A 26,901-nucleotide genomic window follows, 5' to 3' on the forward strand; every position below is an offset into this window, starting at 1 on the left:
AGGCTGAGCCCAAGGATAAAGAAGCTAGCAATAAGGATGCTGAAGAGTTTCTTGCTTTGATCAAGAAAAGCGACTATAGGGTGGTGGATCAGTTACATCAGACACCTTCTAAGATATCACTCTTATCATTGCTGATACACTCCGAGAGGCATCGAGACGCCCTGATGAAGATTTTAAATGCTACCCATGTAACTAAAGACATCACAGTCAATCAGTTTGACAGAATGGTGGCTAATCTAACTGCTGGGGCATGCTTGGGTTTCAGTGATCATGAGTTACCTCCACAGGGAAGGGCGCACAATAAAGCCTTACATATCTCTATACAATGTGGAAAGGCTCATCTGGCTAGAGTTCTGATTGACACAGGTTCATCACTAAACGTGATGCCAAAGGCTACACTGGATAAAATAGCTTTGGAGGGTCTTGTGGTTAGACCAAGTCGTCTGGTGGTTAAAGCATTTGACGGATCATAGAGTCCGGTGTTTGGAGAAGTAGACCTTCCTGTTATAATTGGGCCTCATACCTTCTGCCTCAATTTCCAAGTGATGGAGATTGAACCAGCTTATACCTGCCTACTAGGGCGTCCTTGGATTCACGCAGCTGGGGCAGTCACCTCCACCCTCCATCAGAAGATAAAGTTTGTGGATGGAAATTCTATAGTGACCGTTAATGGAGAGGAAGACATATTCGTCAACAACCTGGATTCGTACAGATACATTGAGGTCGGAGAAGGGGCACTGGAGACTGCATTCCAGACATTGGAGATTGCAACTGCTGTCACACTACCTGTGGAGAAAGTGCGAAGGGCGGTAACATCTTGGAGAGATCTACAAGACTTGAATGTAGAAGGCTCGGGCAAAGTACTAGAGATCTTAGAGAAGAAGGATCGCCTAGGGTTGGGATACCAACCATCAAAGGTCACAAGCACTGTGAAAGAGGAGCGACAATTCCCCCCGATTACGCAGACTTTCGTAACAGGAGGATATGAACATGTGGCTATGGTATCAAACAAGGATCCTAAAGAAGGAACGTCCAACTTCATCCAAGAGTTCAGACCAGGAGAACAACTTCAGAATTGGACAAGCCTGGAGATACCGGAGATAGTTTTTATTTCAAAGTAATTTGCTTTTGTGTGTTTTATTTCCCTTTCAAATAAAGAAAAACAATAACGCTCATGCCTCGCCCGATGCATAGAGTTGGTTTGTAAGGGCCCCATTTATTTCCAAGTTTAAAAGTTTATTAATAAAATTGTCTTTGCATTTGGTATTGAAAACATTGTCTTTTCCCGCATTTATTTTCTTTTTCTTTCAAAATGACAAATAAATTTCTTGCACAAAAAGCACGTTCATATCTGCGTACTAAAAACAAAACATAAAACGTGTGCAGATCACCTTCTAACACTACCGATAATAATACTGCTGAAACTCTATACAAACTCGAGGCTCTCGCTAATCAGTCCGAAGAAGGGGATGAGGAAGACGATGAACTTCCAGAGGAGTTGTCAAGGTTAATGGATAAGGAATCCAAAAGCATGCTCCCTCCTCAAGAGGCCATCGAAACCATAAATTTGGGTACAGACGAAGAACCCAAGAACATCAAGATTGGGGCAACACTGAACGAGGATGTGAAAGCGACGCTAATCAAGCTCCTCCACGAGTATGCAGAGATATTTGCTTGGTCATACCGTGACATGCCGGGGTTGGATACTGATATTGTCGTACATAGGTTACCACTCAAAGAAGGATGTGCACCTGTCAGGCAAAAGCGCAGAAGAGTTCGACCGGATATGGATAGTAAAATCAGGGAAGAAGTGCTCAAACAGTTCGACGCCGGGTTTCTTGCTGTAGTTGACTATCCACCATGGATCGCCAACATAGTGCCAGTTCCTAAGAAAGACGGGAAGGTACGCATGTGTGTAGATTACAGGGATCTAAACAAAGCAAGTCCAAAAGACGATTTTCCACTACCACATATAGATGTCTTGGTAGATAATACAGCGCAAGCTTCGGTGTTTTCCTTTATGGATGGGTTCTCCGGGTATAATCAGATCAAAATGGCTCCCGAGGACATGGAGAAGACAACCTTCATGACATCCTGGGGTACTTTCTGTTACAAGGTAATGCCTTTCGGATTGCGAAACGCAGGGGCAACATACCAAAGGGCCATGGTCACATTGTTCCATGACATGATTCACAAGGAGGTCGAAGTATATGTGGACGATATGATTGCCAAGTCTTGCACAGAAGAAGAGCATATCACACACCTACATAAGTTGTTCGAGCGCTTAAAGAAGTTCAACCTGAGGTTAAACCCGAACAAGTGTACATTTGGTGTAAGATCGGGAAAGCTATTGGGATTCATTGTAAGCCAACGAGGCATAGAGGTTGATCCCGACAAAGTAAAGGCTATACACGCAATGCCTGTTCCAAAGACAGAAAAGGAGGTGCGGGGTTTCTTGGGTCGATTGAATTACATCTCAAGGTTTATTTCACATCTGACGGCTACATGTGAGCCTATATTCAAGCTGCTCAGGAAAGATCAACCTATCAAGTGGAATGACAATTGTCAAGTAGCCTTCGAAACTATAAAGAACTACTTACAAGAACCACCGATACTCTTACCTCCCGTGCCAGGAAGACCGCTGATCATGTACCTCACAGTTCTCGAAAGATCTATGGGGTGTGTACTGGGGCAACAAGATGAAACAGGCAGAAAAGAACACGCTATTTATTACCTTAGTAATAAATTCACAGATTGCGAATCTCGGTATTCACCATTGGAAAAGACATGTTGTGCCCTATCATGGGCCTCCAAACGTCTAAGGCAATATATGTTGAACCATTCCACATGGCTGATATCGAGAATGGATCCTTTGAAATACGTGTTCGAAAAACAGGCTCTCACGGGTAGAATCGCAAGATGGCAAATGTTGCTGTCAGAATACGACATACAATACGTCACCCAAAAGGCGATAAAAGGGAGTGTACTGGCAGAACATCTTGCTCATCAACCCCTCGAAGAATACCAATCTATGAAGTTCGACTTTCCTGACGAAGATATCATGGTGGTAAGGGACTACGAAATACCAGGTCCCGACGAAGGACCTGAACCAGGGGCAATATGGACACTCACGTTCGATGGCGCTTCAAATGCACTAGGACATGGTATAGGGGCAGTCTTGACATTGTTAGAACAAGATTTGTTCTGATCAATATTCTTAGTTTTGATGATAACAAGGATATGAATTTTGTGTGAGATAATGTGGTACTCTAATACATTGCAATTTCCCTTTCAGGAAATATATAAAGAGTATGCACAAATCAGCGCTCAGAAGCTTTGTCTCAGAAGGTTCAACATGCAACATCAGAACATGGTCTGGCAAGACATCAGAAGATGGTCAAGGCAGAATCAGAACATGGGTCTATGGAAGCATCAGAAGAACTTGAGATCAGAAGCAGAAGCACTGAAGTTCTCATGGTATCACGCTCAGAAGCACTTCAAGGTCAGAAGACAAGAAGATGCTATGCACCAAGTTGTTTGACTCTGATGATATTCAAACGTTGTATACACAAACGTCAGATCAGAAGAAAGTACAGGTGGCAGGCTACGCTGACTGACAAAAGGAACGTTGGAAGCTATTAAAGGCAACGTCAGTAGACACAGCGTGAACAAGGCTCGAGGTAGTTGACAAAAGCGTGAAACATTAAATGCAATGCTGTATGGAACACGCAAAGCATTAAATGCTCCCAACGGTCATCTTCTCAAAGTGCCTATAAATATGAAGTTCTGATGAGAAGCAAGGTTAACAAAATTTCTTGACGATTTCTGTGAATATTAACTTGCTGAAACGCTGTTCAAATCAAAGCTCAGAAACTTCATCTTCATCAAAGCTCACTACATTGTTGTTATAATATATTAGTGAGATTAAGCTTAAACGTTAAGAGAAATATCACTGTTGTGATTATAGCTTTTCAGAAGCATTTGTAATACTCTTAGAATTGATTACATTAATTTGTAAGTAACTAGAGTGATCAAGTGTTGATCAGGATACTCTAGGAAGTCTTAGCTTGTGTCTAAGCAGTTGTAATTAGAGTGATCACGTGGTGGTCAGGATACTCTAAGAAAGTCTTAGCTTGTGTCTAAGCATTTGTTCCTAGAGTGATCAGGTTGTGATCAGGATACTCTAGAAGACTTAGTCGTGGGCTAAGTGGAAAACCATTGTAATCTGTTGCGATTAGTGGATTAAATCCTTAGGTGAGGTAAATCACTCCGTGGGGGTGGACTGGAGTAGTTTAGTTAACAACGAACCAGGATAAAAATAACTGTGCAAATTGTTTTTATCGTTCAAGTTTTTAAACTACACTTATTCAAACCCCCCCCCCCTTTCTAAGTGTTTTTCTATCCTTCAGACATCTCCTGACAATCGGCACTTACCCTTCACTGCAAGACTATGCTTTGACTGCACCAACAACATTGCAGAATATGAAGCATGCATATTGGGGTTAGAAGCGGCAATCGATCTAAGGATTAAACTGCTTGAGGTGTACGGGGATTCAGCACTAGTAATCCACCAAGTCAACAAAGAATGGGATACTCGAGATTCAAAGCTAATCCCATATCAAGACCTTATACTGGAGTTAATGGCTGAGTTTGAGACAATCACTTTTACCCACATCCCAAGGGAAAAAAATCAAATGGCTGACGCATTATCGACACTTTCCTCTATGTTCAAAGTGACCTGGCCAAACCACGAACCACGGATAACAGTTAGACACTTTGATGAGCCTGCTTATTGTCTCACAATCGAGGAGCAGTCTGACAACAAACCATGGTATCACGATATCAAAAGGTACTTGGAGAAACAAGAATACCCGGAGAACACCTCTACGATTGATAAAAAGACACTAAGGAGATTGGCGGCTAAGTTCTTCCTGAGCGGAAATATCCTATACAAACGAAATTACGATTCGGTGTTACTAAGGTGTGTGGATAAAAACGAGGCCAAGGAGATTATCAGAGAAGTACATGAAAGAACCTTCGGAACCCATGCAAATGGACACTCAATGGCTAGAAAAATACTACGAGCGGGGTATTACTGGTTAACGATGGAAGCTGACTGTTTCCAATATGCAAGAACATGTCACAAGTGCCAGATTTACGCTGACAAAGTACATGTACCGCCAAATCCGTTGAACGTTCTGAGTTCACCGTGGCCGTTCGCAATGTGGGGGATTGACATGATAGGGATGATCGAACCGAAAGTCTCAAATGGACACCGATTCATATTGGTGGCCATAGACTATTTCACCAAATGGGTCGAAGCTGCTTCCTACACCAACGTGACGAGACAAGTAGTCACTCGGTTCATCAAGCATAACATCATATGCCGGTATGGGGTTCCAAACAGGATTATCACCGACAATGGGTCGAATCTAAACAACAACATGATGAGGGAGCTGTGCGAGGAGTTCAAGATTGAACACCACAATTCTTCACCATACAGGCCTAAGATGAACGGCGATGTCGAAGCTGCAAATAAAAATATCAAAAAGATAATACAAAAGATGGTGAAAACATACAAGGATTGGCACGAAATGCTTCCCTTCTCCCTACACGGTTACAGAACCTCGGTGCGCACATCTACAAGAGCAACACCATTCTCTTTGGTTTACGGCATGGAAGCAGTCCTCCCTATCGAAGTGGAGATTCCTTCATTAAGAGTCCTGACTGACACAAAGTTAGAAGAATCAGAATGGGTAAAAACTCGTTTCGATCAGCTTAATCTCGTTGAAGAAAAGCGACTGACGGCTTTGTGTCACGGGCAACTCTATCAGAAAAGGATGAAAAAGGCGTTCGATAAAAAGGTCCGTCCTCGAACTTACAAAGAAGGTGATATTGTTCTCAAGAAAATACTATTACCTCGACTTGACGCCCGTGGAAAATGGACACCAAACTACGAAGGTCCATATATTGTAAAAATGGTGTTCTCAGGAGGAGCGTTAGTTCTCACTACAATGGATGGGGACGAGCTACCGCACCCAATCAATTCTGATGCGGTCAAGAAATATCACGCCTAGCAAAGGCAGGATTATTGGTCATAAGCTGAAGACAGACTACGAAGGATAGGGATTCGTGCAATCATCTACTTCTAAGGTCGAAGGAGTACTGGGACCCTTGATAACAAAGGAGCAACGGCAGTATTAATATCATTTCTATTTGTCATTTTCTTTTCTTGCATTTTTGTACACTCGCCAATTCAAGGCAATATCAATAAAAGTTTCTTTTCTTGCATACTACGCTTTCTTTCTCATTTCAATACCATTTGCAAAGATTAAACTATTTTCATAAGCTTTAACTTGGATTTAACATGAGAAACTTACAAACTTTCAACACAAAAGCAATAGGATAAAACTACGAAACCTCCGGAAGGCTACATACGCCCTACGCTGCGATCACTCTGATCTAATATAACTCTTTCACAAAGGATAATATCAGTGGATCATTCAAATACAATCCGAGCTAGGATTCACAAATACTTCAAAAGGGGTTAAACAAAGGCAATGGGTGATAAGGAGATAAGGTGTTGGGGTTATCATACATACTCATTTACATACATGTAACATTTGCATGTGTAAACATCCATACACATACATTATACAAACAACAGGGGCATATGCATGCGCATAATGCATAAGCATGGTGCATACGCATTTACAAAACAAACTTCTATGCAGGTAAGCTTGCCCGAACCAGGGTAAGCAATCCTAATGGTGCAGGTGAATTTGCGATAACCCTCGCAGTGCAGGTGAATTTGCGATAACCCTCGCAAACGATCCTAATGGTGTAGGTGAATTTGCGATAACACTCGCAAATGATCCAAATGGTGTAGGTGAAATTTGTTCGAACTAGGGCAAATGATCCGAATGGTGTAGGTGAAATTTGTCCAAACTAGGGCAAATGATCCAAATGGTGCAGGTGAGCTTGTCAGGGCTATGACAAGTAATCCTATTGGTGCAGGTGAGCTTGCTAGAGCTATAGCAAGTGATCCTATTGGGGTTCACAAACTACGGAAACTTACTAGACTATAGTAAGTGGGGTTCACAAACTGCGAATGTTTGCTGGCAATACAGTAAGCTAATTACACAACTAACGGTAAGTCCTCGCTATGTAAGACTCAGGCTTTAGCAGGACGATTCTCTCACTCACACTCAAGCACGAGGTAAATTTAGGGGTCTTCCATTATTTAATAACTCTTCGATCCGAAAAGCGTGAGACCTGCGTATTCTCACGCCATTCAATCCAAGATAATTAAATAGGGGCAGCTGTCATACCCTAAAATTTACCCGATGCGATTCCCGTTTTAATTTATTAAGGGTGTTAAGAATTAGGAGCCATAGGGTTTAATATACCTATTATCAAACTCGCTCTCCTATAAAATTCCCTTATAAATTTGTTTAAAATAAAATGAGACGGGGATAGCAAAAATTGAGATCCAATTGGTCTTAGGCCCATTTGTTTCATTTAATCATTTTTGTTATTTTCATTTTTTTATCAAATATCATTACTGGCTAACTATAAAGTTATTGTTAAAATTATTAGTCTATTAGGGTTGCTTAAGTAATTTAATTATTAATACTTTAGATATTATTAGTATTATCTCAAGTATTATTATTAATTGATATTATTACTAAGTTTTATTAACTAATTAGTTTATTGTTAGTGAATGATTGGGTTTTTTCTTTCTTTGTTGTTGTTGTTGTTCGTTGGGCTAAGAGAAAAAAAAACAAGAATAAGTGGGCTGGGCCAGGCGCATGGATCAAGTGATGGACCGGGTCAAAACGACCCGGATCCTGGTCACTTTCCCCAACCTCACGCAGAAACCCTAGTTGCACCTCCATGGCCGCCGCTGCAGACAACAATACACTAACCCTAAACCAATTTCGTACCCAGGCCCAAAGAATCAGAATCATAACACAAACAAATGAATCTTAATAAATAATCTTCAATCAAATCTCGGATCAAACAATAACGCAAATTGAATCAAATATTAACAAAACAGAATCAAATCAAAGGATTTTTATTGAATAAAATTATATTACAATCAATTAACAAAGCAAATGGAAAACGAATTGAACCTAAGATCTAATCTAACTTAAAATAGAATTAACCCTAAGTCTATAAAAGAAAAAAAGAAGAGATTGAAAGAGGGTCGGAGATTTTTCTGGAGAAGACATTTGCACCGCCGCGAATCAAACACTAAGATCTTCAATTGAACCTGCGAAAAGCAAAAGGGAAGAGGATTAGGAGAGGCAATCGGAGCTAACACGATCCAGAAAATCAAGACAAAAGGTAACTCTAATCGACTTAGCTTATGACCGCCATGTTTACATGTTCTTGTGTCGTTTTTCTAGGTTTGATTTGTTCACTGCATGTTGAATTCGGGGGGGTTTAGGGTTTGATTTGAGGTTAGGGTTCTAAGGGTTTGTGTGAAGATAGGGTTAGGGTTCATGTTTTTTCTGGGTTTGGATGAAGGATGGGGTCGGGAAGATGAAGATCACATGGATCTTCATCGGATTCTGGATTGGTGTGGGGTTTTTACGGTGGGCGAGGGTGGCTCATGGCGGCGGACGGAGGGGTTTTCTGGGTTTGGTGTTTTGGATAGAAGAGAGAAAAGAGAGAGGATGTAGAGAAGAGAGGGAGGACGAAGGGAGAGAATGAGTGGGGAACAAATGAAAGATTCAAACGTATCTCTCCCTCTAGCCCTTAGATGTCCACCACTTGTCCTCCCATGGACATTGGGCAAAGCATCACTGAACATGATTCAGTGTGCTTCCTTAGTGTGCACCTTCAACGTCAAACACATGCAGGCCATAGGATTAGCTTGACTCTAGATCCAACGACCACAAACCATGTACCTGCACCGCACAGAATCAAATGGATTAAAACTTGGTTGGGCTCAGCCTAGTAGCTATTAACACCCCCAAACTAATATCCCTTAACAAACCTACACCCCCCCTGCGCTAGAAATACTAATGGGCCCAAATCTCTTTTTTCTATTTACACCCCTAAATTTTCATCTAAAAAATGATAACATAAAAAATGATAACATTTAAATTAACTAATTTTAAAACGTTAATTGATTGATTGTTTGTTTTTAATTCAATTTAATTTCTCCTCGAGCCGACTAAATCTATTAGTCGTAGTAGACGAGAAATAATTATTTAATTAACTCTCATTAATTCTCTCCTCGACCCGACTAAATCTATTAGTCGCATTAGACGAGAGATAAAACTTAATTATAAATCTAAAACACCTTCAATTTGCTACCCGCGATGATCAATCTATCGATCTGAGTAACCAGCAATGCCCTTAATCTGTTAGCTATACTGACCAAATCCATTGGTCACCGCATCTAACGGTGCCAAATCAAATCAGGGTTGTATGCCAAATCTCAAAACACTTTCATCTTTCAAATCAAATTCAAAACTGCGAATAGGCCACTCAAAAAGCCTTTAATCGATTTCAAACCACAAATTCAATCCTAAGGCGTACAACCATGTGCCTGAACTACGTTGACTCTGATCCTCCATAAGGAGGTACGTAGGCACTTGGTAACAAGGCGAGTCTCCCCCCCTAAAATTTTTATTCATTCTTAAATCTTATTTTTACCTTTTTCAATTCATTAGCTATAAATCTCATAATTATTGCCACAAACCTTATCTTTACAATGTTAGCCTTTAGGAAAGGGTTGAGGGTGCCTAACACCTTCCCTCAACCTGACTATAATAACTTACCCTGAATCTCATATCTGCGTAGGGTTTCCTATTCGCCCTTCAGAATAGGTGGCGACTCTAAAACCTTTCAATTTAAGGGCAGGTTGCTACAGTATACAAAGTGCTATCTTGAAAGATGTTTTAAAAAAACGAGGTGTGAAAAACATTTGAAGATTTGATTTGTTATGAGCAAGCATTTAAGAGTTACTTACCCCTAATTTGTAGGGTCTTTCCTATACTTAAGGCTTTCCTTGAGAGAGAGTACCATCCATACCATTTGTGGGTAGGTAGTCTTATCTATTGGATGTGAAAGGACATCGAAGGGTCATCAAATGGTCATAGAAGGCAACATGTAAGGATACCTTAGCAATTCGAAGGGACTATCATCATTTTATCGTAGCGTCATCGAGGGACAAGATCATCTTATCGTAGGCAACTCGAAGGGACTATGATCTTTATATCGAAGGGACTATGATGATTTTAATCGGAGGCAACCTTTGCTAAGACATCCCTACGTTCGAGGGACCTCGCCATATAATCGAAGGCAACAAGAGAGGATACCCTAAAGGTGAGTGTGTGAGAAGTGTGTTGTATTCAGATATTTATCTTGAAGTTAGTAAGCTAACAGTTGATTTTATCTTTCCATACAATCCTAAGACATTCATCTAAGCAGTTAATATAAGGTACAGAAAGTAAAGCAGAAATTAAAATCTTAGCTATTACAAGGCTTCAGGATGGGGGGTACATAACCAGTAAAAATTGTTGCGGGAAGGTAAAGGTGCGGAAAGTAGAACCTACGCTATTACAAAAATATCTTTGCGACCTATACATCGATTTCTAGAATTTTAAATAAGAATAAAGCAATAATACATAAATAAGCATTTTAAGGGTTAGGAGAATGTTCAAACCTAATTACTAAAGAAAATATTTTTTGAGTTTTTTAGAAAACGATTTTAATAAAGAAAACCCTAATTCTAAGTTAATTAGAATTTAATTAAGAAAATAATTAAAATGCAAGGAGAAATAAATATTTTTGTGTCAAAAATTAAATAAAGGTTTTTGAAACCTAAATCTAAAATAAAAACATTTTTAGGGTTTTTATGTGTGTAAAATAAATTGGTGAAAAGAATTAAAAAAGGTTAAGAAAATGCCAAAAATTAGGATTTGTGGCCAAGGGGGTTTGAACCCTGGTCCTTGGGTTCAGCAGCAAAAGCTTCCACCAACTGTGTTGGCTTGTTGTGTTGTAATTGGAATAGAAACACACAATTAAATTAAAAAATATGATAATGGGAAAAGTCAGAAAAACAGTCAACGTGGGACCCCTTGTGTCATGATCGAACCAATAACACGCGGAGAGATAAATTGAATTGTTGACTAGCCAATAATAATGCTTGAAAGTGCCACACGTATGAGTCAAAATTCCACGCCACTATTCATCGTCTTCCACATTCAATTAGCTACGAATCTGCTGTGAGCTTGCTGCAAACCCTGCTACGATTTTTTCCGTAGCAAATCCTGCGAACATGAAACAACAAGAACACTATCCAAACAAAGTCATGAAGGGGTCGAAGGAATTCTTGAGAGGCATGAAGAAACAAGGCTTGTATACCCTTAAGGCTAAAGTTGTAAGTGGTTCGACAAATATTGCATCTACGAAACCTTTGACGAAGATAGAAATTTTGCACATGAGATTAGTCCATGATAGTGAAAGGGGTATGGTCGAATTGGGAAAACAAAATCTGCTTGGTGGAGACAAATTCGAAAAGCTAAAGTTTTATGAACCATGTGTACTTGGAAAATCCTGCAGAGTGAAGTTCAACAAAGGCAAACAAAGAACACATGGATCCCTTGATTACATCCATGCTGATGTTTGGGGGCTTACAAGGTGTTCATCACATTCAGGAGCGAGGTATTTTCTATCCATATTATATGATTATTGCAAAAATTATAGGCATTCATCCAGAAGACTAAGGATGAAACTTTTGAGAATTTCAAAAGTTGGAAGACTCTGGTCGAAAATCATACTAGCAGAAAGGTCAGGAGGTTCTGAACCGATTATGGCCTTGAATTTTGCAACGCGGCGTTCGACAACTTTTGTGTTGCCTCTGGTATTGCAAGGCGTAGAACTACTGCAGTACTTCACAACAAAATGGTCTGGCTGAAAGACTTTATCGAACTACTTTGGAGAGTGTTAGATGCATGTTGACTAGTGTTGGGTTAAAGAAGGTATTTTGGGCTGAGGCTATTTTGACAGCAACGTATATGATAAACAGATGTCCTTCGACTGTGTTAGATAAGAAGAGACTTGAAGAAGTATGTTCAGGACATCCACCAAATCTCAACAAACTGAGAGTATTTGGCTGTGTAGCCTATGCTCATATTAGGCAAGACAAGTTCGAACCTAGAGCTCTGAAATGCATGTTCATAGGATACCCTGAAGGAGTCAAAGCTTATAGGCTATGGTGCCTAGAGCCAGGTCACAAGAAGAGTATCACCACTCGAGATACAATTTTCAATGAAGCTGAAATGGCTTTTAAGAAAATGATGATGTTGGTCGAAGTGCAGAAATATCTGACAAAAAGCTGGAACGGGTGGAGCATATTGATGCTGAATTGCATATTCTAGATGAAGTCGAAGAAGAAGCAGAAGATGTTGAGGAAGTTGAGGACATCGTCAATGACTACCTATTGTCAAGAGATATGTCGAGAAGAGTCATCAAGCCACCTCAAAGACTTGGGTATGCAGATCTTAAAGCTTATGCCTTAATCTCTGCAAGTGGGGTTTTAGACGAAGAACCTGGAGACTATAAGGAAGTTAAGAGGAGTCGAAATAATACTGAATGGCTGAAGGCCATGAATAATGAGATGAAATCTCTTCATGATAATCACACCTGGGAACTAATCAAGAAACCTGCTGAAGCAAGGTTAGTCAGTTGTAAATGGATTTTCAAAGTTAAGGAAGGAATCTAAGGAGTGACATCGAAAAGATACAAAGCAAGGTTGGTTGCAAGGGGTTTCACTCAAAAAGAATGTGTCGACTTCAATGATGTGTTTTCTCTTGTTGTGAAGCATAGGTCCATTCGAATGTTGCTTGCCATGGTGGCACAGTTCGATCTTGAACTGGAACAGATGGATGTGAAGACTACGTTGTTGTATGATGATCTAGATGAAACGATCCTCATGAGGCAACCTGAAGGGTATGTCGAAAAGAGGAAGGAAGATGATGTGTACAAGCTAAAAAGATCTTTATATGGACTGAAACAATCTCCTTGATAGTGGAATAGGAGATTCGACAAGTTCCTGACACACATAAGTTTCATTAGAAGTCAGTTCGACCACTGTGTTTACTTCCAATTTCTACCTGGTAATTCATTTGTTATTTTTTGCTTTATGTGGATGATATTCTCATAGCAAGCATCAATGTCAAATATTTAATGAGGGTAAAGGATGAACTCAATAAGGAGTTTTTATGAAGGATTTAGGAACAACATCCAGGATTCTTAGGATTGACGTCAAAAGAGATAAAAAGCAGTCGAAGTTATGCTTATCTTAAGAGGCATACCTATGGAAGATTCTCGACAAGTTTGGTATGTCGAATTCAAAGGTTATTATGACTCTGATAAACCCTCAATTCAAGCTGAGTATTGATCACTATTCCAATTCTAATGTCGAAAGAGCTTATATGAATAGAATTCCATATGCTAATATAGTATGTTCTTTGATGTATGATATGGTCTGCACAAGACCCATATAGCATATGCAGTACGTCTTGTAAGCAGGTACATGGCGAATTCTGGAAGGGCTTAATGGCAAGCATTAAAGTGGATTCTAAGATACATAAATGGGTCTCTAAATAAAGTCTTAATTTATGGTGGAGCCTTGGGTGAAGGTAGTAAAGCAATAATTGAAGAATATGTCGACTGTGATTATGTAGGTTGTATGGATTTCAGAAAATCTATTTCTAGATATGTTTTCACTATGTTTGGCATACCAATTAGTTGGAAAGAAACACTTCAAAAGGTTGTTGCTTTATCAACCACTGAAGCGGAATATATTTCCCTCACTAAAGCTGTGAAAGAAGCATTGTGGCTTGAAGGCTTTGCGAAGAAGCTGAAACTTCAAGGTCGAGGTATCACTGTTAAATGCGATAGTCAAAGTGTTATACACCTGTCAAAGAAATCATAATATCATGAGCGAACTAAGCTCATCGATGTGAGTTTGCATTTCATAAGAGGAGTAATCGAGCATGGAGAAGTCCAAGTGCTAAAGGTTTCGACATATCACAATACGGCTGATATGATCACCGACATTGCCCAATTATAAGTTTTCCCACTGTATGCAGTTGATAAAGATGCACGAAGAAAACTAATTTGTTCTTTGATGTTATAGAGTTTGGTTCAAGGTGGAGATTTATGAGAATTGGATCAAACTCTAGTGGGTCGAAGAGTAGCTTCATATTTCGACAGAGAATGTGTCAAAGACCTACATACTGTAGTCGAAGTGTGTTCTAGTATATGGGTGTTGAAATGCTAGGATTGTTAGTATTATGAATTGGGCCTGTTTATAATGTCCAATTGTTTAAGTTAGCTTGTAATGGGTATTTGCGAAAAAGCCCATTAGTTTAGTATGTTAAATTTATTATAAATACATACTAGTCTCTCATCATTGCATACTAAAAATCTTAATTTAGGCTGAGAGGGTTATTTGTTATTCTTGTAACACTTGTAATCTTGTTTCAAAGAGAAAGTAAAGAATAACAGTTATAACCAATCCTTGATGTTCTTCTTGCTTCCCATTGTGTTCCCTATTATACTCTATTCTGGGCATCGTTTTCAATATATATATATATATATATATATATATATATATATATATATATATATATATATATATATATATATATATATATATATATATATATATATATATATATATATATATATATATATATATATATATATATGCTAGGCAATGAGTTAACGTTACCAAACAATACAAATTTTATCAACTTTCAATTATCTATTACCAATTTGGTTATTTGCTATCGTTATTTTTTAACAAACATAAACTATGTATATACTTCAACCAAATTCTCAAACTAACTTATAATATTTCTTGATTAAATGTTCATGAAAATTTTAGAGTTGTGTTGATTTTTGATTTAACATAATTATATAATTGAGTCCATTCAAGTTTGGATTTCAATTTGTTTTTTTAAACAAGATGCAATAAATTTAAAATTATAACACACTTTTGGTCCCTTATCATTACCTTGGAATTTATATTGATCCATTTTCTAAAAAAATATACATATTGATTCCTTAACTTTACTAAAGTGGGCATGTTAGTCAATTTCATCTTAATGACAATAACGGCATCAATGTTTTATTATATGTCCTTGAAAGCACAAAGTATCTTGTGGCATCTTTTGTGTGCTTTAAATGCACAGACTTGAAAGCGTTAGGCTAAGAGGGCTGAGATGCTTGAAGAAAAAATCACTCGGGCAACCTGACCAATGTTTACGAATGAACTTCAAATAATTATTTCCTTGAATATACAAGTCGTATTGTCGAGGTGATTTTCTTGTTAAGTTTCTCGCCCCTTATGAGCCTCACGCTAAGGGGGGTGTGTACATCACGAAAAATTATCATCTTGTTGATCGCCGATCTAAGTCCCAAGTCAATGTTAAGGTTGTCCAAGTATAGGGTTCAACGAGATAGCATGCCACCCCGACAGACAAGCATTTATAGACTGTGATCATATGACATTGACATAGTTAACCCAGTCCTTGTATACCCCTAGAGTCAACGTTTCTAATCAACACCCTTTATATACGTAGGAAACACATTTAAAGTCGATTAAATAGTCCTAAATGATCATACTCAGGCAAAGAAACATGAGCCTTAATTCCTATTTACTATCCAACTAGACAAGGAAACATGCAACCGAGAAGAAAAATAACTTACTTTTCATGACACCCTTATTTATCTTACCCAACAAACCGTGATAAAATCCATTTTTCATTGTTGTACAATCACTTATTTATAATAGTATGTATGAATAATTTTCTTTTTACAATTTTATAAATAAATAGAAAAATCATATTGAAAATTTAAAACTAAGATAATACACAACCCGAAAACAAAAATTTAATTGACAATTTATTGCACACACGAGTGTGACACAAATTTTTATATGTATTACATAAAACCATTACATAAAACTAACATGATACTTAACCCTCATACTAAAAAAATACATAATAGAAAATTGTATATGAATAACATAAAACCATTAATTAATTAAAACTTTGACATTAGTTTATTTTCCCACAATTCTTTCTGATCTCTCCCTTTGATCCAGTGAGAGGTTTAATATCTCCCATCTTGATCATAGCAACAACAAAATCAGATGAAAAGGATTTTGGATTAGTACTATAGCCACTCACTATAGAATCGGCGGACCCGCCATTGAAAAGTTGTTGGTCTGAATGGAGAAGACCTTTCTTTTGAATAAGATTCTTGAAGTAGTTGTTATCAAAAGAAATCGGTGTCTGAAGATCAAGAGGAGCCAAATTGCTATCCCCTGACCCTGATGTACTTGGACAATTTGATTGTCTCGTGTTAGCAAAAGAAGTATCTATGTTGGTCTCGTTGTAGATTCTTGTCCTAAAGGTTGTGCACCTTGCTTGTCCAATAGTGTGACCACCTGGTCAATTAATTAAGACCTCAAATTAAGCACTTAAAAATTATTTGTTCCTTTTTATATAAGTAAATTTTTTTCATATATTTCACTAAATCACAACAACTATACCTGATAATGCGACTAAGTCCTTGATGGAAAGACCGTTATTACTAAACATTTTGGCAAGTACTTTGAGGTCAGAAGTTGCTAACGGAATGGATGTAGTTGCGGCAGATTGACTGGCATTCCTTGCGTCTCTTCTTCCAAGTTTTACATTCCAGGTTGGGCCTCCAAGCTACCATGTAAAATAAAAATAACACAAGAATAAAAATATTAATTAACATTTTTTTAACTAAATCATTGTTATAAGTTCACACTTACAATTGCGACGGAATCTGCAGCTGCAATGGCAAGAATATCAGCACATGATACAACTCCGGGACACACATTCTCTACGGCAGATTTTATGTTATCAATTACTTCAAATCCACGAGCAGAGTTATTGTTCTGTGGCGCGTGTTGCTCTCCGGTAAAGGTTGTTGTGTCATCTAGCAGAATTGATCCATCACAACCCTATAATAGCTCATATATTTTAGTTTGAATTTATATCTCAACAAATGAAATTCGAATTTTCTAAAACTCAATAGTAAAACGATATCACTTTAATTAATAATAGTTTTTTAATATTAGATATCATTAAAGAAAGTGTGTTAAAAATATATTTTTGTTAGAACAATTATGCGAATACATATCAAATTAAGAAAAATACACAAAAGTTTTTTCACGCAGTTCAGTCAAACATAACAAGACTTACGTTGACAAAACAATCATGGAAGAATAAACGTAGGATGGAAGCACCAATTCGAGCCTCCTTTGATATGGCCGATTGCATAGTGGATTTCACCGTAGGTAAGAGTTTGGGACAAGAACTCGAATAAAAATTTATAGAAAGTTGTGCATTGGTACTCCCTATTATTAGAACAAATAGAACCAAACTGATCATGGTTAATCTAGAGCCATTTAAAGTAGCCATTAATTAAATCCTCTACTAACAAAGAAGTTTCACTAAACTAGCTAGCTCTAGTGTTTATGTTTCTTCTTGAGAAGAGGGGTGTGGTTTATCAAATTATAGAATTAGTGTCATATTTATAATGGTTCTTTGCAATAGCAAGGTTTGTCTGAGTCAATGTGTAGCACGTAGAAAATAGACAAATCATTTATGCATGGGCCGGGAAAATTAATGTGGTCATATAATTATTTGTGATATTTTTCAAAAAAGAAGTGCTCTATTATAATGAAAACAAAATACTATTTATTTGGAATTATTTGGTTCTCATAAATTTCCATAGATACATCTCTCACTAATGAATTTATGATTATGGTGGATTATAACAATATGGTTAGTAGTTGTATGATTTGAGTCGATCAACTCAAAGATAACGAAGCGCAAATTAAGGCAGCTTCAATTTTGTCAAAGTGCTTACTATTCCTTCAATAAGTTCCTATCAAATAACCCTTTATTGAGTCATATATAACATGTGATATCCATACAAGTTGGATAACGACGAAACAGAGGGGAAAAAAAAGAAGTAGAATTTGACACTTAATTTTGAATAGTATTTGAATACTTTTAAGTATAATAATATAATTTTTGTGTAATTGAAAATTCACTTAATTTTGATGCATTCGTTTTTACAACATGTTTTTGTTTTTATATTTTTTATTTTCATAAATTTTAAATTGAAATGGAGATGGCAGCTCACTTGCTTGAGATAAAGAAGAAAAAAAGGTAAGGCAATTTATGTCATTTCCGTCTAATTTTTACAAACGGCGTCAATACGTGAGAATGATTACATAAGGTGGAACCTAAAAATTAAAATTCATCAATAATAGATATGTTATATTTTATGTAATTAGTACGAGGATGAAGTGTAAACACTACGTGAGAGAATAAAAGATTTTGCAGGAGAAAACTGAGTTGAAGTGGAGGTTCTTTACGAGAAAACTAGATATAAGGAGGAAATTAAGGCTCTTGACTATAGTTCTGTTAAGAGTCTCACATCAGACAATATATGACCATGTGTTTATAATTGGGGGAAATTCTCACCCTACGAGCCGGTTTTGTAGGGTTGAATTAGACCTAACAACATTTCTTAACATGGTATCAGAGTCTGGTTTAAAATCTGTTGGGCCACATGTTATCAGGTTTCCGCTATCAGACCACCCGCCATTAATTTCCATGCTCCAGTTGTCTAGTCCTAGGTGTGAGGGAGTGTTACCACTATGCCAAAAAAAGTTTAGGCGCGATATCCTCTTTACCAGCGTTTTTTTTATAAAAACGCTACTAAAAAATAAAAGAGGACATTAGACAGTGTTTTTATGATAATAAGAATTGGCATAAAGTATCCACATAGACAGCTCTTTGTAATATACGTGTTACTGTATATTAAATAAAAATTAATAATTTTAAAAAATTATATATTGGACAACACTTCAACTTTAGACAACGCTTATTAATAAATAAAAGTGCTGCCTTAAATAATACATTAGACAACGTTTATTAATAAATAAAATTGTTGCCTTAAGTAGTACATTAGGTTGTGCCCGTATATAAACAAAAATACGTTGTCTAATGTATACATAGAATTTTTAAAATTTTAACTAATTAAAATTTATGAAAAAATCAACATAAGACAATGCTTATTAAAATTTTCAAATTTTGTTTCTAGTCCCTATTAAAAAATATTGTATATTTTGGTCCCTACAAAATTATTATGCATGTAATTTTAGTCCATACTATTAAATTAATATGTATTTTTGAATGATTATTTTACAGACATGTTTAGAACGTTATAAAAAATTCCTTAAAAAAAAGGAACTCTAGATTTGATTTCTAAGTCAAGATTTTCATTACTTTTATCATTATCTTTTAAAATTTTAAAATTTCATATTTAATTATTCTCATTTTAAAAAATTATAAAATTTAGTATTCTAAACATGTATGAAAAAAATTATTCAAAATTTTAAAATTTAAATGGTAATGATATAATTTTTAAAATTTTAGAAAATAACAGAGACTAAAACTGCACGCATAAAAATTTTGTAGGGATCAAAATATATCATTTTTTAGTAGAGACTAAAAATAAAATTTGAGATATTTATAAGGACCAATAACATATTTAACCTTAAATAAAAGAGTTGCATTTAGTAGTACATTAGGCAGTGCTTATTAATAATTAAAAATGTTGCCTTAAATAGTATATTAGAAAGCGCTTATTAGTAAATAAAAGCGCTATCTTATGTAGTACTTTAGACAGCGTCGTAAATAAACAAAAAGTGCTGTTTAATGTACATTTAAATTCTCAAATTTAACACTTATTAATAAATAAAAGTGTTGCCTTAAGTAGTACATTAGACAACGCTTATTAATAATCAAAAGCGCTATCTTAAGTAGTACAATAGGCAATGCTTACTATTAAGAAAAAGTTTTGTCTTAAGTAGTACATTAGGCAGCGCCCTAAAATAAACAAAAAGTGTTGTCTAAGTACACTTTGATGTGATTTTATTGGATGCATATATAAAAATAATTTACACCGTTAATATATTACAATTAATATATATATATATATATATATATATATATATATATATATATATATATATATATATATATATATATATATATATATATATATATATATATATATATATATATGGGGACGAGACAAGTTAGAACACTTGATTATTATGAGAAATGAGAACAATGAATCACGACCATTAAATTTTGATTTGTTGATTTTAATGGACTGAATTGATTTCTCTTTCTATTATTATAGAAAGAGAAACCAATCCAGTTCATTAAAATGAACAAATTAAAATTTAATGGTCGTGAATTATTGTTCTCATTTCTCATAATAACCAAGTGTTCTCACTTGAATCGTCCCATATATATATATATATATATATATATATATATATATATATATATATATATATATATATATATATATATATATATATATATATATATATATATATATATATATATATATATATATATATATATATATATATATATATATATGGGACGTATCAAATGAGAACTTTAGCTATTATGATAACTGAGAACTTTTAATAATAAGCATCCGATTTAAAATCAATGCTGAGATTTGCAATGGTGTGATATGTATTTAAATCAGAATCTATGTATTAATTATTGTTTCTTAAAATTTGAGTGAAATCTAAGACATTGATTTTAAATCGTATGGTTATTATTAAAAGTTCTCAGTTCTCATAATAGGCAAAGTTCTTATTTGATATGTCCCCATATATATATATATATATATATATATATATATATATATATATATATATATATATATATATATATATATATATATATATATATATATATATATATGTATGTATCAAATGAGAACTTTAGCTATTATGAGAACTGAGAACTTTTAATAATAAGCATCCGATTTAAAATCAATGCTGAGATTTGCATTGGTGTGATATGTATTTAAATCAGAATTTATGTATTAATTATTGTTTCTTAAAATTTGAGTGAAATCGAAGGCATTAATTTTAAATCGTATGGTTATTATTAAAAGTTCTCAGTTCTTATAATAGGCAAGGTTCTTATTTGATACGTCCCCATATATATATATATATATATATATAATATAAATTCTAAAATAAATTGATATAATAGAGGATTAAGCCCCTACTCTCAGGGATATTCACAAACTTCCCAACCACTCAACTAATAGACATTTCATGCTATTGTTCTGTTATTTAATAGTTAATAATTTATTTTAAAAATAAGCTTAAAGAAATACAAAGTTATTTTTCTTTCAACTCAATTATTTCTTTTATTTTTCATTCTTTTCTTTTCCATTATTCATAGGGTTTGTCACTTCTCTTTCATTTTGTAGGTTTTATGTTTTTTCTTTTAGGATTAATAGTTATTTCGCCTCCTGTCATATGAGCGAGTTTTGGAAAATCTCTCTGTAAAAAAAATTTGGATTCGACCTTTAACATATAAGATTCTCATGTTTAGGCCCCTTAAGAAATCTAATCATTAAAAAAATACATGACAAGTATTTTTTTATTCTTTAATTTTTTTTAAATGACATGGCCTATCTAGTTTTTATTTTATTAATTACTCTTTTTTTAAACGCCATGTCTTTTGTTATGTTATATCCCATGTCTTTTGTTATGACATGGCCTATCTCGCGAAATTTATATATTATATAAATATTCTATACTCAGAACAGCAACATAAATATTGCAGAATATTTATCTTGCAGCCACTAACTTCAACAAAGTATTAGATTAAAATCAACACATGTCCCAATTTTTGCTGTTCTTCACTAACATTTTGTCTGGTTGATATCTTAGTAACATCTCACATTTGAAATGTCAATTTTGGACTATTTATCTTTTAAAACTCTAAGCCTAAATAATATATAAAAATAAAAGTCATGTGGCATTTAAAAAAAAATTAATAAAAAGACTACTTGATAGGCCATGTCATTAAAAAAATTAAAGAATAAAAAAAATATTTGTCATGTCATTTTTTTTATGATAGGTCATGTCTAAACATGAGAATCTTCATATGTTAAAGGGTGAATTCAAACTTTTTTTACAGGAAGTTTTTCAAAATTCGCTCATATGGCAGGAGGCGAAATAGCTATTAACCCTTTATTTTTTACTTGTGAAACTTTTTGATTCTTTTTCTTTGTGTTTGCAATGAAATTTTATGTTTCTTTTTCTTTGTGCTTGCAATGAAATATTTTTAACTTAATTCTTTAGGGTTTAATTTTTAATTTTGTGAGTTTTTAGTGAAGTTTATGTTTAGTTACAAATAACCATAATGAGTCTAGAAATCAATTCTTAATAGTTGTTTATGTTGAACCATGTTAATAAAGTATACAATTTTTTTAATTACATTTATATAAAGTGAAAGTAAGAATTGTATGGAAGAATAGAAACATGTAGTACAATGAGAGATATATGTGATATTGTATGATTGACTATTAAATTGGTAGATTTTGATCAAATTCAATTACTAAATTTCATTTTCTCCGATTCAAAAGAATGGATATTGGAAGCATTATAGCATTTTCTTCATTTTGAGACAAGAGAGGGGTTAAAGTGATTCTCTTAATTGTAAGATACCTTTAATAATAAGAAATTTTAATTTGATGCTTGTTAGTTTGTCAATGGAATTGTTTTAGTATAAAAAAATAGTGGAACTCTATCAAATAGGAGCTCGAGTATCAAAGACTAAATCAAAAAACATTACACGAATCAAAATAAATACTGTGTATCATATTCTAAAAATAGTATGGATTTATGATTTAGTTATTATTTTGATACTTAACAATTTTTTTATCTAATTAATTTTAGGGTTAATACTACTTTACTCCCCTGCCATATAGGTGAGATTCGGTTTACCCCCTCTAAAAAAAACCTTATTGGACAAACCTTGCAAAATAAAGATTCCATCAAATTTGACCCTGATTAATTTTTTTGACCAAGATTCTTAGAATCTTGCCTGCATGGCATTTTTGGTAGTGCTGACTGTACAACAAATAAGCAATGTGGTGATCGGTAAAATAGCAAGTGTACTATTTTTGCCTCTGTAGTAATAATAAGGGAAATTCCCTGAATGTCGATCTCAAGGACTGCGTAGGAAATACAGATTCGTAAAATATGATTCAATTGAACAAAAGATTAATGTTTTGGTTTTGGTGGATGAAATCCTTGCAAAGAAAAAAAATGATGAGAAAATAAATTGATTTTTGTTATCAAATATATGAGATGCTAGGGTGAGTGGTTGATTTGGCATGTAACACTTCAGAATTAAGATCTCTTCAACAAGTTCATAACATTCAGTTACCACATCCTTAGGGTGTTTCCTCCTAAGTCCTTAGTGAGGAAACCTTTGGTCTTCTAACCTAAATCCTAAGTCCTTAGGAACCTAAATTGGAACCAAGCTTTTATATAATCAAGATTATGTGGTAATGATAGGGTATCCCTAGTCCTAGGTGATATCTACTATAATCAAATTATGCACAAACCCTAACAACTACAGTCCTGTATTTGTTAGCCATAGATTAATCCTTATTTGACCGATAAAGAAAACAAGAAGAACATTGCATAATTTAACTGAATAATATAAACCAATGTATTGACGAGATCACAAATTCATCGTTATTACAAAAAACCAAATCAGGACCACCCCCCTAGCATTGGGGGGTTTAGCCTCTCATAATATTCAAGAAAGACATAGTAAAGAATTTAGACATTACAAAGATAATTGGGAACTTTGATCTTCAATGGTGTCCACCGTTGAATCTCTCCGTCTCCGAAATCCTTGATGAAGCTATCTTCTCTCTTCTGTGATTTTCTATCGTATGATGCCAAAAGTCCTCTAATTCATCTTGAAAACCCTCCTAAATAGTGCAGACTCACTTAAGTTGGTTGGAAATCCCAAAAACACCCCTGCAGGCCAACCACTGAACTAAATAATAAAAATCACTGAAATCAGCGTCATCCACCAACACGGGCCGTGTTGAGCAACACGGGCACCCGTGTTGGTCCCCTGTTATGTTTATTTTTATTGTTTGGTCCCAGGATGTGCAACACGGGCCGTGTTGTGCAACACGGGCACCCGTGTTGCTTCACTGTTTTTCCTTTCTCTCAAACTTTGCTCCCAGCTCTCTTCCTGACACGGCCCGTGTTGGGCAACACGGCCACCCGTGTCAGGCCTCCTGTAGCATGTTTTCTGAACTTCCTCAAAACTTCCGAGTTTTGCACTGATTTACTCCGATTTCTCCATATGAATCTGAAAACATAAAAACATACAACCAAAGCATAAAATGACGAATAAAGAAATAAAACGCTCAATAACATAACTTAAACATACTTAAAAACAACGATAAATATATGTGTGAAAACCACTGATCAAACTCCCCCAAACTTAAACCGTTGCTTGACCTCAAGCGACAACTACAAAAGTTAATGACCCTCAAAGCGCACGGTGTTCATACGTGAGATATCTGTCTGTATTGATCAAGAAACAGTGATTTGGCATTCACATGACGCGACGAGTTTTGTTACCACATTAATCCTCAAGCTCCCGTTTCGGATACCTCTCCAACTATGCTTTGCACTTAAGTCTCTTTCCGATTTTCCTCCTCTTTCATTCGGACAATCATATTAAGGCACTGCATTTCTTAAAATAATCATCACCTGCATGAGACGGATCAAGGCTTCTTATCATTATTTTTTCCTGGCACCAAACTAGCAGCATTGGCTACTTTTTATTACCGATGAAATTTTCAAACTTTGCAGTTATATATTGTCCTTTTGGACGACGTTTGGGGATCAATCTCCTTTGGGCTGAATAACCGGGTGAGGGTTACCCAACTTAGCGAGCCGATTGCCTTTTACCGCCTTTTCATCATTTGGTGCCAATCTTTATATCTCTTTTTTTTTTCTCAACCAGCCACCATGCAAGTGAATCCGAGTTATGCCAGACTGTATCAATAAACTACTCGAGAAGTACTTCTCAGGAGACAAGTACTATGGTGCAAATCTACACGTTAGACTCGTATCTCTTTCAGGGAACCAAGGGTGCTTAAACAAACCTCTTGTCACATTATTCCGCACTTCCTGTCCTCAAACAATCCTCGCTTCATCTCTATATACTATTCCCGATCGCTCTTTAGGATCAAAAATTCTTCAACAAAAATTTAAAATTTCGGTAAAAATTTGGGTAGAATTCACTTTATGGTTTCACATCATACCAATAACATAAAACTAACATAAAAATAAAATGCAAAGAGAAGAGCCTCCCCCAAACATGAACTAAACATTGACCTCAATGTTTCAGAACAAGTTCGAGAGAGGTGACTCACATAGGGTATTGCACTCCAATGATCACTTCTGAGCTTTCACTAGAGACGTCCTCTTTTATTTCCTGAAAATAACATAAACAGACAGAAAAATTAATTATTAAAACCGTGGGTTGCCTCCCACGAAGCGCTTCGTTTAACGTCGCATGGCTCGACGGTCCATTACCCTTTATTATGGAGGGTATTTCCTTTTCCAAACCTTGTTGCTCATCACTTCCGCAACCGAGAACTCATGAAGATGAAAAGCATGGATCACTTTTCTCTGTAACTTACTTTCAAACTTCATCTTCTCACCTTGGTTTTCTTCTTTCTTTTTCTTCTTAACTTCTATAGCGACCTTAGGACTTTTGATAGCAACATGAGCTAGTTCCACCTGAGAAGCTATGCTTGAAACTTTTTCCTGGAGATGTTTAGGGCTGTTGTATTCTCCCTCACTTTTGATCATACCAACAGAAGCTTGATTATGTACACCTTCACTTAGTTTCTTGACTTCTAGCATCTTTAAGGTTACTTCTTCATTAAAGGATTTCACCGTCAGAGTCCCTTTCTCAATGTCAAAGTTGCAACGACTTGTCAACAAAAATGGTCTCCCAAGAAGGATAGGAGTTTCTTCATCTTCAGGAATGTCCATGATGTGGAAGTCAACAGGGAATACAAACTTGTCAATCTCCACCAATACGTCTTCAGCTATCCCATATGATTTCTTGATGGTGTGATCAGCGAACTTCAACTTTGTCTCACTTTCACTTATCTTTCCCAATTCAAGCTTTTTAAAGATAGATAGTGGCATTAAACTCACACTAGAACCCGAATCAATGAGTACCTTTTTAAACATTCTGTTCTTGATAGTGCATGGTATCGCCGCCGCTCCAGGGTCTTTCTTCTTGATGGGGATCTTCCTTGCTGGAGAGACTATACTGCACTTTTCTGTTGCAATTTCTGGTTCTCCCGCCATTGGCCTCTTTTTACCGATAACCTCCTTCATAAACTTCTTGTACAAAGGCATTTGCTCAAGTGCTTCAAAGAAAGGTAGATTAACCTCTAATTTTTTAAACAAGGCTGCAAACTTCTCAAAATCCTTTTCTGTTGAATTCTTCTTTGTCACTCTAGAAGGAAAAGGAAGCTTGATTGCCGGTTTAGCATCTTTCTTATTTTTCTCTTCAAGTTGCTTAACCGGTGGTATCACAATTTTGGGCTCTTTCACATTCTCTCTTATCTCCAAATCTACCTCAATCACCATGGGATCATCTATTTCCTCTTTTTCTTTTTCCGGTTCTGCCACTTTCTTACTCCTTGTAGTAACAGCATTAATCTTCTCTTCGTCTTTCGGATTTTTCACAGTTGAACTCGGAAAAGTACCTTGTGCCTGTAGAGTGAGATGCTGTGCTATTTGACCCACTTGAACTTCCAGATTTTTTATCGAAGCTGTGGTGTTCCTATGGTTGTTTCTAGTTTCTTCTTGAAACAGAGAGCATTGTCCAACCAATCTCTCAATAGCTACTTCCCACTCCGCCT

General features: G+C 35.7%; 1 protein-coding gene across 1 annotated transcript; it reads right to left on the reverse strand.

The window, feature by feature from the left end:
- Positions 1-15,910: 15,910 nt before the first annotated feature.
- Positions 15,911-17,584, reverse strand: LOC131640471 (peroxidase P7-like). The gene is made up of 4 exons (XM_058910861.1): positions 17,271-17,584; positions 16,838-17,029; positions 16,586-16,751; positions 15,911-16,480 (listed from the first exon to the last, which is right to left on the reverse strand). The coding sequence occupies exons 1-4, from the start codon at positions 17,487-17,489 to the stop codon at positions 16,089-16,091; spliced, it is 969 nt and encodes a 322-aa protein (XP_058766844.1). The 5' UTR covers positions 17,490-17,584; the 3' UTR covers positions 15,911-16,088.
- Positions 17,585-26,901: the final 9,317 nt, after the last annotated feature.

The sequence above is a fragment of the Vicia villosa genome, unplaced genomic scaffold (assembly GCF_029867415.1).
Source record: "Vicia villosa cultivar HV-30 ecotype Madison, WI unplaced genomic scaffold, Vvil1.0 ctg.003157F_1_1, whole genome shotgun sequence".
Classification (NCBI taxonomy): domain Eukaryota; kingdom Viridiplantae; phylum Streptophyta; class Magnoliopsida; order Fabales; family Fabaceae; genus Vicia; species Vicia villosa.